We start from the raw sequence: 15514 nt of genomic DNA, 5'->3' as shown, positions 1-15514 counted from the left end.
CCTCTCTTCAGAGGACTGTTGTAACTATAATACAATATTATTTAAGATAAGATAATCCTTTATTAGCCCCACAGTGGGGAAATTAACAGAATAAACAAACAAACAGACAAACGTGATTCAGGGGAAAAAAAGAGAACAAAGAAAAAACAAACATAATAATTGATAGAAATGATCAAATAAATAAATGCATTAATTAACCAGCAAATAAACAAAATAAATAAACACCAACTGTTTTCGTGATTTGTTTTGTTATTATTGGCGTCTTTCTTTTGTTGTTTGTTTGTTTGTTTGTTAAGTATAGAGTGATTTGAAATTGACTGCTGGATCTCAGTGTATCTGTTTTTCCTCTGTTATTGATTTTATAGGGATAAAGGAAGTTATCACTGGTGTCCACTGGTGTTTATGGAAGCAGATATTTTTCCTGTAGATATTTGATCAATCAGTGGATTTTTCCAGAGGGTGATATTATTGGTGTTTATTGATTTCCAGTTCGTGAGGATGGTTTTCTTGGCGACAGTCAGAGCCGTGAACAGAGCAGTGGAGGTCTTGTGGCTGATGTGGCTCCTAGCAGACTTGGATCGGGGGGTGGAGGGGGTTAAGTGTCAAACACTCCAAAGACTGTTCACCTGGAACACGGCCTGTACTGTGCTGTTTAGCCTACAGTGTAATGCAAACCCTACAGCTTGCAGCTCAAGGTTGCTGGAATGCACACATGCATGTAAATTACCATATTTACCCTAATATAAAAACCCCTGTATTTACCCTGGAGCAATACTGTAACCCTGATTCTCTGGGGGACTGCATGCACCGAACTGTGACCCTTGTCCTGTGACGATTCGGTAGGAACACATACTGTTCCACCCCTAATTGCTGCAGTATTGAGGGTTTTTTTTCCCCTCCTTTACTGAAACTTTTTGGACAGGACTACAGAATTCCATCTTGGAGACTGGAAGGGCTTCGCCTCTGAGTTCTCTTAATGGAATTACATTGAAGGGGCGTCCTGCCAGCCATCTGTTTTGTGTTCGCAATTAAAAGAACCGGCTTCTCATTCAGCTGGCTGAGAGGAACACCCTCTCTGTCTCTGATTTTCTCTCACACACACACACAGTTAGAAGGACCCTCGGATGACCGGATCAGGCCACAGAAATGCAGACCTGTTTAACACATCCTTTTATACTATACGTTCCATCCCACTGTATGAGAGCAGGCATAGAGAGCAGGCAGTATAGAGCTCTGCAGTGTTCCATACAGAGTGTTACCCATCTGTACATCTGGCCAGACTTTAGCGGATGTCTGCTATCAGAGGATTAAAGCACTGAGGGTCACAAGAAGCGTCTGAAAATGACCGCAAGCGCAGCGTTTTTCACTTTATGGTCCTGAAGTGAGAGAGAGAACTGGCTGGAATGATGACTAATGTGATTCAGCTTTATAATGAGGAGGCTGATGCACAGTGAGAGACCTTCAGGCTTGAAAGCCCGGTGCCACTGTGGGTATATTTACAGTATCAGATCCTTCAGACATCTAGAAGCCTGAAGCCTGTATGTACTGCATTACATAAGTGCATAAATAAGCTTTCTTTTTTATAAGGTTTCTAAGGTTTATTGGCCAGAATGTTGACTGTAAATAATAATTTTATAATAACTGAATGTCATTTATTCATATGAACCCCTGCATTGGCTGAAATGACAGTTCACTCTCTGTGCCTTCAGCAATAAGAGCATTAGTGATGTTAGGATGTTAGATGATGATCACCACCCCACCTCATCATCCCCAACTCATCCCAAAAGCACTGGATGAAGCTCCACCACCATCATTCCAGAGAACACAGTTCTTCCACTGCTCCACAGCTCAATGCTGGGGGGCTTTATACCCCTCTAGCCCACACCTGACATTATTAGGCAGCATGGAGCCAATAGGGTCATGATGTTGATCTGCTCCAGAGAGTCCTATTCTATTGGCAGTACTTCTCTACAGGGACTAGACAAGCTGTGTGTGTGTGTGCATTTGCACATCTGTGTCAGCAATGGGTGCAACTTAAATCAACTGAGTGTGTGTGTGTGTGTAGTGACATTAACTTCTATAGACGAAACGTCCCTCATGTGCGCTCATGTGTCTGTATGGGCTCTTTGAGATGTTTACATTGAGCAAGCACAGGCTGAACGACTGAGAGAGGAGATGAAGAAGGAGGTAGAGGAGAGCACGGCCTTTCAGCACTCCCAGGATGCACTGAGACTGGTGCCGCGCCGCGCCGTCCTGTAGGAACCCTGGATAATTGGGTTGTTGTGCAGATGTAGCTTCTCAAAAATCAGAAAAGCCTGGATATTTGAAAGATCGAGCAGCTACTGCTCTTCGCCCTGCTGGGCTGGAGTAGCACTGTTTACCAAACCTGTTGAACTTGTCATTGCATATGCTGGAAGCAGATTTCCAGCGTTTCTCTGGGCTTACTGATCGATCCTCCCACCCTCTGGCAGTCCGTGTGTTTGCTGTGTACACTCTGTGAGTCACGCCACTAGAGACTGTGTTTACCAGTGCAGAGCGGCCTCCCCCGAGTAAGCAGGAGCAGACCAGTAAGCATGAGAGTAACCAGTGCACTCACCTCCAGCTTGCTGACCACGCTCCATGCTTGCTCACATCCTTTCTCATAAACCACAGGCATCTCATGATGCTGGTGTGCTGTTAACGGCACATCAGGGTTAATAAATAGATGGCCTTTGCTTGATTGTGTAAGAGTCAATGTTCGGAAAGAGGCACTTAGAGCTTTAGTAGTTTGAGAAAAATGGTAGGAAGAGGGAGAGGGAGGAACTGAGTGGGAAAGGGAGAGACCTTTCGTGAGCGGCGTCATCGCAACCATAGCGATATATCTGTCTAGTCAGGGTGTAATTAGTGATGGAGAGATGGGTGGGGAAGCATCGGGGAGGCATCTTTCCTGCTCCGACTCCACCTCTATTCCCTCCGTTTTTGTTCTCAGTAAAGGAAAATCCCCGTCTCCTTATTTTCATTGTGATGCACTTTTTTGGATCCAAGCTGCTGGTGCCAGCTCACTGTGGTAGGAACAGATGGTCAGGTTGATAGTGGTGGACAGGAAGGGCTGGTCATATGTCACTAATTGGTGAACTTCCATTGATCGAGCCACTAGTGGTCCAATATTGATCACATTTCAAACCGTATGTCCTGTTGTATTAATGGCATATTTTTAGCCACCCCCTCCCCTTTACCCATTCCCATCTAATATTACTAGTAATATTATAATAATAATAATATAATATTATAATGATATTGAAGATTATAGCTTCTAGCTGACCATGGGACAGTATGGTGAACTCCTAGGAGGAGCTGGGGGAAAGGGACTGCAACAGCGGCCCTGAACTGGAATAAGTGGAGATGATGATTCATGAATTTGGGGGACTGTTGTCAACAAATGAATATTTATTTACTGGCCTTTTTCCATCTTGTCTCAGGCTCATCCACCATTGACCTGCTGATATACCAGACCCTATGCTACGCCCACGATGACCTGGACATGATCGACGTGAGCGACTACCTGCTGAAAGTGTGTGGCCAGGAAGAGTATCTGAACAAGTAAGAGCTTTGCTGTAACTTTCACGTTTTCCAAGCACTTTGCATCGGTTCTCTTGCTTCACTCTCAGGCAGTGAAAACACTTGGTAAGAGAGACTCCGGGAAGGCTGTACATAATAAACAGACTGAGCCCTCTCTGTTCGGAGTTGCTTTAAGAGATGTTGGCCAGTCCTCCAGAGCACTCTTTGATTGACACCTGCTTTTTTCTCAACGCTGCACACAAGAGCACAACAGGCAGAGCTCAGAATTGGGCCTCAGGCCACACTGAGCACTGCAAACTCCCTCTCATAAAGCCCTGCTGTTGACAACACTGCTCCCAGGCCTTTTCCACCTCCCCTACGGGCACTGCGCCCACCTCACTGTGGCACGGAGCCACCGTGGCACTGAGCCCACATCATGACTTAAAACTAAACCAGAAAAAAAGAAAAAGGGGATGGGGTCAAGAAAAGTGGTCCAAGACAGTGCTGTAATAAGCGGCGTGCTGTAGACGCTTCCTTTGCCTGGTGTTGTCGACTGTGCCGACGATCTGGCCGCGGGATGGGGGCCCTTCCAAAGAAAAGAGCCGGCGATCTCTGCTTGTGGTTTGTGGTGTGAGCGAACTCTCGTCATCCAGCTGAAGGCCCTCAGTTGTGGCCGTCGAAAACAAGCTGTGCTTATGGCTGCGGCAGTGTGCAGACCGCAGTGGGACTCTCCCCAAACGCGACCACCGGTCTGAGGAAAGCTCTCTAACCACTCCTAATGTGTAATCTGTTACAAGCACTGACTGACCTTATTTACAAGCAAGTGTAATTCACAGTAGGGATGTCCAGACACCAGAGTTTTGATAGTCTGAACCAATCCCACTATTTACCACCAGTTCTACCATTCGCAATGCCAATTTCAAGTATAAACCAATGAATATTTTTTTTTCTAGCAACATTAAAGGGCTGGAGCCTTTGATGTTATCATCTTTTCAGGTGATTTAAAAATATATTGTTATTTAAACCTCAAAAATCTAATAAATCAACTTTATGGTGTAATAACATTTCTGTGGCAGTGCCCAGCTGTCTGAAATATGGACAGAAAATAATGCAAGCAGCTGAGGTGTCATAAATAAATCAAAAACAGTGGTATGTAGCCTTCAAGTATTTAAAATGAAATTTGTTCTGAAACCAACTCACAGGGCACGTTTTCAGGCAAGCTGGATCAATGACCGTAGAAAACATGGATGCCGTGGTTCTGCTCCCTTCCGTTCTATAGAAATAAAGCCCAAACTGTCCGCTGTGCTGTCAAATCTGCATCCAGAGCCTGTGTAGTAGAGACCAAGAAGCAGAGCCAGACACGCCTACTCGTTCAGTAGACCAATCTCCTTCTCCCAGACTGAGCCTCTGTGTCTCAGACCGTCTTCATTGAGCTTCCAGTGCAGAAGCAGAGCGGATTTCCTCCTGGACTTCCAGTCTGTCCGGTAAGTGGACAACAGCTCCAACAGTAAAAGTGCAGCTCATGTAAGTTCCTCTACAGCTCAGCTCCTCCATGTACTGAACAGAAAGGACTCCAAGCAGGTCCTGCTGCAGACAACCGGGCTCTTCCAGCCAAGGCTGTCTGTCAATCACGTCATTCCTAAGTGTAGCCCCGCCTTCTTACAATAGAGCAGAGTAAGGGTTAAAACTGATTTCAGGGGAGAAGTTAAATAAAAAATGGGTCAGTATCAGCACAGGGAGACTAACTGCTGGAATCTGGAGACACTGTAGATGAGATGGCATTGAGACATGTGGAGATGGGCGGAGCTACACCTCATACTGCAGCCAGCCAGCAGAGGCGCTAGACCTGTGGCTTCACTTTTGAGAGACTCTCCACTGTCCATGTTCTACAGTCACAGTCTGGAATTATGTATCAGTGGCATAATTTTTTTATTTTATTTAATACACCCCTAGCTACCAGCGTCATCATAAAGTACACGTGTAACACTGAGTACAGCAGCGAGCAACACAAAAGTGTGTGTATGTATGTGTGTGTGTGGAGGGGGGGAAGAAGGGGAGTTTGACAGCTGGATGATTTTTTTAGGGGTGCAGCTGGTTGGTCGGAAGTGTGGCTTGCCTTGATAACCCTGAAAAAGAGCATGCATGTGCAGGGCTGTGCAGAGCGGAAGGGACGTCCTGTGTGCAGCTCTGTTGTTTTTCTGCCGTCGTCACCAGTGAACAACAGCAGCCAGCTTTTCTGAATTTTCCCCCCCTCATTAAGTCATTGTGGTAAAACAATAAACGCCACTGCTAACCCGAACGGGCAGTGGGAATCGTGCTCTTCGGCTCTTATGAAATGTTACAGCATGACAGTTAAGAAAATGGGCGTGGTGTTCAAGACCAGGCGCTTTAAGACGATTTGAGATCATTCATTTAAAGGTCGTCTAAACATGTTGGCCAATATAGAAGGACAGTAGGACAGTTTATTTATTTTTTTATAAGTTATTTAATTTTACTGCATTTTCGACCTGTTTTGGAATGGCAATTACCCTATCGCTGTTCTTGTGACCAATGACCCAAACACTAGGAGTTTGGGCCTCTTTTCCTACTGCAACTGATGCAGCATCACTAGGTGTCCACAGCGCTCTGAGGAAAGCACAGCTCCCCAGCTGCCACACTACAGCTAACAGACACCTGTGCTGACCAGGGGGGATATGAGGACGTGGCAAGAGTAGCACAGTGTTTAACAACCACAGTCCTTGGAATCTGTCAGATGACCCATGGATTGAGCCTCTGCTCAGGCTGCAGCTGACCGGTGTTCTATAGTTGACTGAGCTGTTCCATATAGATAAATCAATCACTTATCATGCCTTCTTCGATCCGTCTGCCCTTACCGTATCCATCATTCCACCTTCACGTTCTGTCTGAGCAACCAGCTATTTGTGTGTTGTGGTGTAGAGCAACAGTAGAAGGCATATCGCCCCCAGCTTTTCCTGTAGTGTACTGCAGTCTGTCAGAAGGATGCTGCAGGTGTAGAGACTGGGCCAGAGCAAGTTATTGAGCTGTTTGGTGGTGCCCTGAGGACCCTCAGTCAACACTTCTTTATTCAATAGATATGTAGATAGTGGTCTAACATCTCTCTGTCTTTCCCTGTTTCTCAGTTCTCAGACCCTTGCTGGCCTTGAGTACATCCAGCAGTGCCTGAAGTTCGACTGGGACATCCGGCTCTTCCTTACCAGGAGGAGCTCAGTCAACACGGAGCTAGCGCGCACGGTGAGTGTTTGGTGGTGGTCGGCACATAGGATGTTCTAGTTTCTGGTGTTAAAGCTAGGACTGAGAACAGGGCAGTACAAGTTGGTAATGAGGGTGCGCATATGCAAATGCACTGAAAATACTTTGGAAATAAGGTCTCCGTCACAAAATAGACATAAATAGGCCATTTCTGACCTGTATAATGTTTTTTTAAGAGACATATAGTAGTAATGGGTGCTAAAATTACTTGTTTTATACATTAGCATACTGTGTTAAGGATATATATATATATATATATATATATATATGTGTGTATTTATTATAAATTCAGTTATGTAACCAACCAGCAAAGCCATTAAGCTGTGTTCCCAGCTCTGCAGTGTTTATTTTTTGTAAGCCTTTGGGTCTCAGCTGTGTATTCGGGTTTAAAAAGGGTGTGTTTCTTTCCCCGCTGTTTAATGGCAGCTGGAGGATGACGAGACCCTGTCCACCATGAATCACAGCATCCTCCTGCAAGAGCGGCCCATCAAGCAGACTGTGACGAGGTGAGAGGGGAAGACATTTGGGAGGAACCTGTGGTTTCTGAACCTCTCATTTGAACCCTTGCACTAAACTGACTTTCTGCTGTTATTCCATAGGGAGGCACTGACTCTGCTACTGGACACCTTTCATAATGAGGCCGAGTCCTTCGTTCTCTCAGAGGTAGGTTAGCTTTGGACAGTGCCAGATCAATACAGAGCGGTCAACTCCCAGTTTCCACAAAAGCATGTGAGAGTTATGTAGGGCTGTGTATTGGCAAGAACCTGGTGATATGATACATGTCACGATTGAGTTATTATATTTAAAATCAATGTTTAGAAAAAGGATTTTAATAAAGATTAAATATTTAGATTCTGACCTCAGGGCGTCCATTGGCTTGTAGATGGCTTTCAGCTCAGCAGTGACACTCTACCAACACAGCGTACACTAGCAGGCCACTACACTACCATGTTGGTGTCACTACTTTGCTAAAAATGCCCCATTTCTTGGTGGTCCTGCGATATTCCGTTTACATTGACTGGATGACTGACAAATTGTACAGCAGCAAATGAGCTGTAGAGAAGTACTGGAGCAATATTTGCACCATGCTGCCTTATGCCAGGCATGGCCTAAAGGGGTGTAAAGCCCCCCAGCGTTGAGCTGTGGAGCAGTGGAAGAATGATGGTGGAGGAGCTCCATCCAGTACTTTTGAATGGGATGAGTGGGGGATTATGAGGTGAGGTGGGGCTCATCCAACATCCTGTCATCACTCTTTTCTTTAAATGCAATCAAATTCTCACAGCAATGCTCTTGCAAAATCTAGTAGAACGTCTCTAGTAGAGACAACAAAAGCAGGATTTACTCTTTTTAATGCCCTTGATTTCAGAAAAGACAATAAATGAGCAGGTGTCCCAATACTTTTGTCTATATAGTGGTATATTAACAAATTGCATGGACACTCTCTCCCTCTGCTAGGTTGAGTTGCCGCTGCACGTGGAGCGCTTGGTACAGTCCGTAAAGGCCCTGTGCAGCTCCCTGGCTGCAGTGGAAACGCCTGACATCACCTCGGCCCTCAACCAGCTGCCAGCCTGCCCCTGCAGACTACAGCCCCGGGTGCAGAAGGTGAGTAATGGGGGAAAGTGACAGTGATCTGCTGGTCTGCTGAATTGCATGCTGCACTACTGCCATGTTTCTTCTGGAGGCTCTGGTGTAAACACCCGTGCTGGCGTCTGCACATTTGCAGGGCTGGCCACTGCAGCTCTTTCATCGTGTGAAGCAGAGGAAAGTGCTCAGCCTCTTCGCTGAACTGCACGCGCTTAAAGTTGAAACGCTAATTCTGCAAGAATTTCCCCCAGTGCTGTTTTCATCGTCTGCTTTCAGTTCCGCTACGCAACTTACAATGTGTGTGTGTGTGTGTATGTTTCCCCTCACAGGATGTGAGCGTGCTGGCAAAGAGAGAAACACGAGGTACAGTAACCATTACGTTTCACTAATCTGCCTTTGATACTCACTTCACACCAATCACACCTCTGTTAAGTAATCTGTTATATTACAGTATACTACAGTAATATAATCCACTGATCTCTTTGATGAACATTACTTTGCAAATAACAAACTATGTTTCTTTGCAAAAAGAGGCTTCAAGAAAAGTAGAAAAATAATCAGTAGAATTTAAAATAATCATCATCATCATCATCATCATCATCATCAACATGCCAGTTAAAGCACCATTATGCGAGATTTGGCATTTCTTGCTCCTGGGCTTCCCCTACAGTCAAAAAGTGTAATTCATGCTTTCAACCACCACTAAATGACACACTTGCATGCATTTCTGGACAAGCTGAGATACAGAAGCGTCGCTGAAAGGTAGATAAGCATGTGGGCTGAGGTGGTAGAGTAATACTACAGGATTTTACACTAATATGACTCTATGGGTTACGCAACATCCAACAGAGTGCAGTAGCAGAGTTTTGAACCCGAACAGTCAGTGGAGCATTGATGCGATTCTAAAGCTGCTGTTTTAAGGTAAAAATGCTACATAATGTGTCTTTAATCCTGGTGGATTTACCTAGAAGGTCAGTTTAATTAGATTGTTTTGACAAGATTCAGACTGTTATGTTCTGAACAAGTCGTCTAGAACATCTCCAAAACATCAGAGCAGTCTTGTGGAGTGTTTCTGGTACTTAACAAAAGTGCTCCAAGGAAGGACAGCCTGTGAACCGGAGACAGGGTCATGGACATCTAATGCTCCCTGACTCTCATGGAGGTCCCTTTCACCTCACAACTTACAAGACTTAAAGGGTCTGCTGCTAACGTTGGTCTGGGTGACTGATGCCACAGCAGGACACCCTCAGAGGTCTTGTGGAGTCCATGCTGTGGTGGGACCTTCTCAATGTGTATATAAGGCATAGGCAAATGGACCTAGTCACTGGATGTGTGTGTGTGTGTGTGTGTGTGAGGTGCAGGCCTGTCATCTTTGTTGCTGAAGTGTGTTTGTGTGGAAAGGTCTCTGGCCTCGTGCAGTAAGGATGTTCTGAGGTTCCATAATGGGATAAACAGGAAAGATGCATTGCGGCTCTCAGGATGCACGCTGCTCGCCTTCCTTTGGAATGTAATCTGAATTCCAACTGAGCCAACAAATAAAGGAGTAACCATGGAACGTTTCTCTGCGTCTCCACAGGTGCTTTAGTTGTGTTTGGTCGAAGATCTGAGGTTCTACTTAGGTTTTAAGATGGGTCTTGGTTTGTAGGAATATTCATATTCATGATTCCAATGATGGCTTTTTTGTGATTAGTCAAGATGTTTACTAGTGCTGATGCTCCACACCAGTGCTGCTCAATCCTGGTCCCAGAGATCTACCACCCTGCAGAGTTTAGCTCCACCCCGGATTTAACACACCTGATCCAGATGATGAAGGCCTCCAGGAGCAGCTGAACATTAGAGTCAGCTGTGTTGGATCTGGATTCTTCAGGGTGGTAGATCTTCAGGACCAGGATTGAGCAGCCCTGCTCTACACAGAGAAGCCTAGACCCCTCAACCCCACACTGCACACTTTTAACAAGTGCACAACAAACCTTCTAAAGTCCAGGGGTTTGGTGGAGCTTCCCAAACCAAGTATTTGGAGATGTTTGAAAGCTCCAGTCAGTTGCTATTGCTCTTCTTCAGCTGAAACCAGCTCTGTTTAAGAGAAGAAGTGTTATTCAAGAGGACGTCCACATTGCATGTGTGTGTTTGTGTGTGTGTGTATATGCCCATCAGACTTGCTTCTGCAGTGTGTTTAAGTGGAAAAATGCTTGACCTCCTCCGTGTCGCTCTTCCTCCTCTTCCCTTCCCAGAGAAAATAGTCGAGAGGTTGACTGCAGCCATCTTGGATCTGGTGGAGCTTTACTGCAGCACGTTCAACGCCAACTTCCACACGGTGCCACCCAGCAGCCGGCCTACGGCGCCCATCCAGGAGGCCGGCATGGTCACCAACGTGCTGTCATTCAGTGTCCACGCAGCTCACCGCATCCCCATCACCTGGGCTGCCAGGTAAACAAGCACAGCAGTGCTCCTCCGTTACCACCTGGTCAGTCATCCAGCCTAGAAAACCCAGCTCTTCCTGACTGGCTTCACTTGGCTTTACCTCAAGCCTCACTAATGCCCCTCACTTCCAAACTCTCAGAAAGATCCCACATAGTTGTTTGGTCAGAACAATGCCACATTCAAAGGTATTGACTTGAAGGCGTTCTGCAGTGGAAGACGCACAGTGGTGTCCTTTATCAGACTCACGGTTTTGTAGTGATCAACATTCCTCTCACTTCATTGTGAAAGCCAAAATACCAGCTGCTCAGAGATGGCACGTTTTAAACCCAGCTGTGTCGATCAGCCGCTTTAACACAGGCCTCTTTCTTACTGGTGCAATCTGCTGCGTTGGACTGTAGTGCGTTACACACTCAAAACCTGGGATGCCATCTGGATCGTTTCAGTTTTGCAAAATAGGCCATGTTGTGATTTTTGCTCTCTCTTATTCAAAGAATGCAGGACAAAGACGACCAGTCCTGTTCTTAAGAAGAAATATCACTTATTAGTAAAATGACACATCCTCTATTTATAATTTTACTTAGCTAAATTATTAAAGTAAAAGTATTGAAGCATTAAAAGATTATTAGAAATGATCAAATTAAAATATATACCCTATACACACTTCAATATAGTGGCGGTTTTGGGAAGCTTTTCAGTGAAGCAAAATGTGTATCATGATCTTTATGGATGTTCTCTTTATGGATGAGCTACACCTGCCACAGAAAAAGGTGGATGTGAAATTAGATATTTTACTGCCATCAGCAGTCGGAGTCTGAGAGAGCACAATTGGCCGTGGGTAGGGTGGGTAGATGGCGCTCTCTCCCCTTATCCTCTGAAAGGATGTTGGCTGGCACAGGCGTCTGTAAGCTGGTAAGGTGGAGCTGGTGTCCCGGCGCTTCCCTTAGAGCATGTCGGCTGCCCAGCGGCACCGCATTGGTGGCAGGTTGGAAAGAGGCGGAGTCTGGCTTCACATGTAGGAGAGTTGTTCAGAGTCTAGGAGAGTTGTGTTAAGGCCTTACCCTCCTAGTGTCGGGAGCATAGCTAGTGCTAGGGGGAGCTACGAACAGGTGGGTTAATTGGCTTGTTGCCAATATTTATATATAAAAAAATATATATATATACTCTTAATACATATTTATTATTTATTTATTTTTAAAAGTACTACATTACTGTCCACCAATGTGTAGAAAACTGCATTTTCACTGCCAATGCAGACTAAACCAAAGTAAAAAAAAATAAACCCCCAGTTTTGAGAGCAAAAGTATCACAGAAAAGTTTCCTGAACGTTTCCAGAAACCTCCCGTAATCCAGACATCACTGTGTTTCTCAATAAAGTATCAGCTTCTGTTTACACGGCCAACTTGGTAGTGGATTGCTTAAGGTCTGATGCAGGGGAGTAGCTCTACAGAGATCTGGACTCCGTCTTGTGTTCACCCTTAACTTCCTGTTTAGAGTTATTTGGAATAAAATGAGAGTCCCCTTAGTGATAGGAAAACCAAAACATCTGGAGAGTTGTATACTTCTGAAAGCTCACAGATGTTGTTTTACAAAGCTTTGAGAAACTTTTGGCCTGCCTAATAAGAGCCAACATGGTGGAGAAGGCTATACTAAGTGCTGATTTTACATTATTTTAAGGCCCATATAGTCCTGATATTTAGGTCTTATTATTATTATTATTATTATCAACGCTGTAAATGAAGTACTTTTTTATTATGTCAACCATGGGATTACTGTTTCATGTTGCACAGATAAACTACATTTTGTACACACACACACAGGCCTATTCCATCTGTCTATGGCCCAGTGTAATCCAATGGGATTACATGGTATTTATGGGGTGCGGAGAGAATCCCCTAAAAAAGGCTGGCCCCTTTCTTTTTAGAGTTGTGTGTGTGTGTGTGTGTGTGTGTGTGTGTGTGTGTGTGTGTGTGTGTGTGTGTGTGTGTGTTTCTGTGTACAGGGCTGAACACACACACACACACACACACACACACACACACACACAAACAATCAGACTAACTCCAGAAGTGGACTCTAACACTGCTTAAAAAAAAAAGGAAAGTATAATGGTTTAGTCCATTACCCCCCCACCCACCATGGCAATGGTCTCCTCTGCTCATTGACCCTGGTGGACCAGTGGCCTTTGTCTGCCTCTGAAACCAATGCTGACTGCAGATTGGTCTGCCACAAAGGGCGTTGCATGGGAACTCAGCGCGACCTTTGATCCCTAAAAAGACTGGGTGGAGGGCAGCCGTGCGCTCGGCACCTGTCCAGTGGTGTCGGAGGGTAGCCACGGTGGTGACGCATGCCATCTGGTGATGGGACAGTGGATAGGTGGACATGGAGCTTATGACCTGAGTTGTTGCATATACTGAAACACATTTATTAAGTTCTGCTGGTTTGTAATTAAGGTCCAATAAAACAAAATGTAATTATTGGTCTGATTTTAGTATGACTGGTCACGCTCGTGCACTCTCTTAAACATGGCATGTGATTTTATTTATTTATTTATTTCCGTTATTAAATAGATAAATAGAGTTTAGAGTTTAAACCTGCCTTATGCTAACTGTCATTATATATGGATTACAGTGGCATGCAAAAACTTCGACACCCCTGGTCAAAATTTCTGTTACTATTAATAGCTTATCTTGGCTATGCAGTGACTTCTGCCTACATATGATCTTCATGGAAGAGTCATCAGAAGACAACCTTTTTCTGCATCCTCACCACAAAACCCAGCCTGTCCTCATAATGAAACTTTTTGACCACAATAAGCAAAAGTATGTTTGGAGAGAAAAAAAAGGTGGAGAGTTTCATGTAAAGAACACCTCGCCAACTGTTAAGCAGGGAGTGGATCAGTAATGCTAGGAGCTTGTGTTGCAGTCAGTGGCATGGGGAACATTTCCCTGGTGGAGGGAAGAATGGAATCATTTAAATACCAGCAAAATGTGGGAGCAAACATCATAAAGAGAGAAGTAAAGATAAAAAGCAGGATAATGATCGTAAGCACACCTAAAAAAACACACTTCCTCAGGAGGAGCAAGCTAAAGGCTTTGCCACGGCCCTCACAGTCCCTCAGTCTAAACATCACTGAACATCTGTGGACTGATCCCAAGAAGCAGAGCAGCAAGGCAGCCCAGGAATCTCACAGAACTAGAAGCCTTTTACAATAAAGAACAAGTGAAAGCCCCCCCCCCCACCAAAAAAAAGATATATATATGTGTGTGTGTGAGATATGTGTATAGATATGTGTGTATTTAATTTTATATATATGTTTTATTATTATTTATAATAAATATATACATTTTTAAACACATTATATATATATATATATATATATATATATATATATATATATATATATATATATATTTATATATATATATATATATATATATATATATACTATTTTAAAGATTAAAGATTATTTATTAAAAACAAATAAAAAAATATATAGATATAAAAAATAATCTTTCTTAAAATAATAAGAGAAATTAACCATCTTTTAGCTTCATGCCTGTTGGAAACTAGGTTACTCTTCACTAATTTATTCACAGTAAAAGTCATTTTAAGCAAGTGTTTCCAAACTTTTAAAAATGATTCATTATTCAGATTGAACGCAACAAGCCCAAAATTTCCACATGCCTCGTTCCTGCGACTCCCTTATACATGAAGCCCCTCCGTGGTGGAAGGATCTGGCCTCCCGTTTAGCTGGGGCATGTTTTCCTTTCTATTCTGAAAGGCCTCTTGAGAGAGCTTTTCCTTTTAAAGCGTTTCCCAGTGTTCCAGCCTTGGATTAAAAATGCAGGAGAGCGATTGGTAACATGAGGCTAAGACGAAGAGGACTGGCAGGGGAGATGGCATGCCTTGCTCCTGCTAGATTTCCACTCTTACAGAAATGAACCGACTGACCCAAATCCAGGCCCGCCGGCCGCCTCGGAGGACTTTCTTTGTAACGGACCTGCTCATGCTGCTTCCCGTCCTCTTCCCTCGGTTAAATATCATGCCCAGTGCCAATGAAATGTAATAAAAGAGGGATGGATGACGAATTGCATTTTCGTTTAGTTTCTATCTGTCCTGCCTAACTTGGATTTGCTCCCCGTGTCAGTTGGAGATTTGGGAAGGCCCTCTGTTTTATTAAAGATCAGCCCTGTTTTTAGTGGAATTCGTTTTTTTGTGGGTTGCTCTGCTTCACTGTTTCTCTCTCTCTCTCTCTCTCTCTCTCTCTCTCTCTCTCTCTCTCTCTCTCTCTCTCTCTCTCTCTCACACAGCTATGAAGGATTCTTCCTGTCTTGTTCCCTCACCCATGGGGGGGCTGAGTTGTGCGCCCCCCAGCACACCAGCAAACAGTCGGTCAGCAAATACCTCTTCCATCTGGTGGTTTGGGACCAGAGGTAAGTTTTAAATGAGCTTCATTTCTGCAGGTACGATCTCCTCCACCCTCACTCGCCCAGATTAGTGTTTCCATTTCCAGTTCACCGGTTGTCCCGCTTGTCCCGAGTTCTTGGAGATGTTCTGACCCAGTCCACACAGTCTAGTTCTTGTCAAAGGGCCTCAGATTCTTACTCTTGCTTTCAAGAACTGACCATTCACTTGCTGCATGATAGAGCCACTGTAGATGAAGACAATCAGTATATTTCACTTCACCTGTCAGTGGTTTTAA

General features: G+C 44.4%; 1 protein-coding gene across 1 annotated transcript in view; it reads left to right on the top strand.

The window, feature by feature from the left end:
• Positions 1-15514, top strand: part of pik3c2b (phosphatidylinositol-4-phosphate 3-kinase, catalytic subunit type 2 beta) — a 58492-nt gene that overhangs the window by 12252 nt on the left and 30726 nt on the right. Inside the window, exons 5-12 of the mRNA XM_072665376.1 lie at positions 3459-3579; positions 6678-6789; positions 7234-7313; positions 7407-7470; positions 8263-8409; positions 8721-8754; positions 10623-10818; positions 15123-15245. Coding sequence (XP_072521477.1) covers positions 3459-3579; positions 6678-6789; positions 7234-7313; positions 7407-7470; positions 8263-8409; positions 8721-8754; positions 10623-10818; positions 15123-15245 — 877 coding nt within the window. The remainder of the gene's footprint in view (positions 1-3458; positions 3580-6677; positions 6790-7233; positions 7314-7406; positions 7471-8262; positions 8410-8720; positions 8755-10622; positions 10819-15122; positions 15246-15514) is intronic.

This window comes from Salminus brasiliensis, chromosome 21 (assembly GCF_030463535.1).
Source record: "Salminus brasiliensis chromosome 21, fSalBra1.hap2, whole genome shotgun sequence".
In the NCBI taxonomy this organism is placed as follows: Eukaryota; Metazoa; Chordata; class Actinopteri; order Characiformes; family Bryconidae; genus Salminus; species Salminus brasiliensis.
This window is presented reverse-complemented; position numbering and strand designations above follow the sequence as displayed.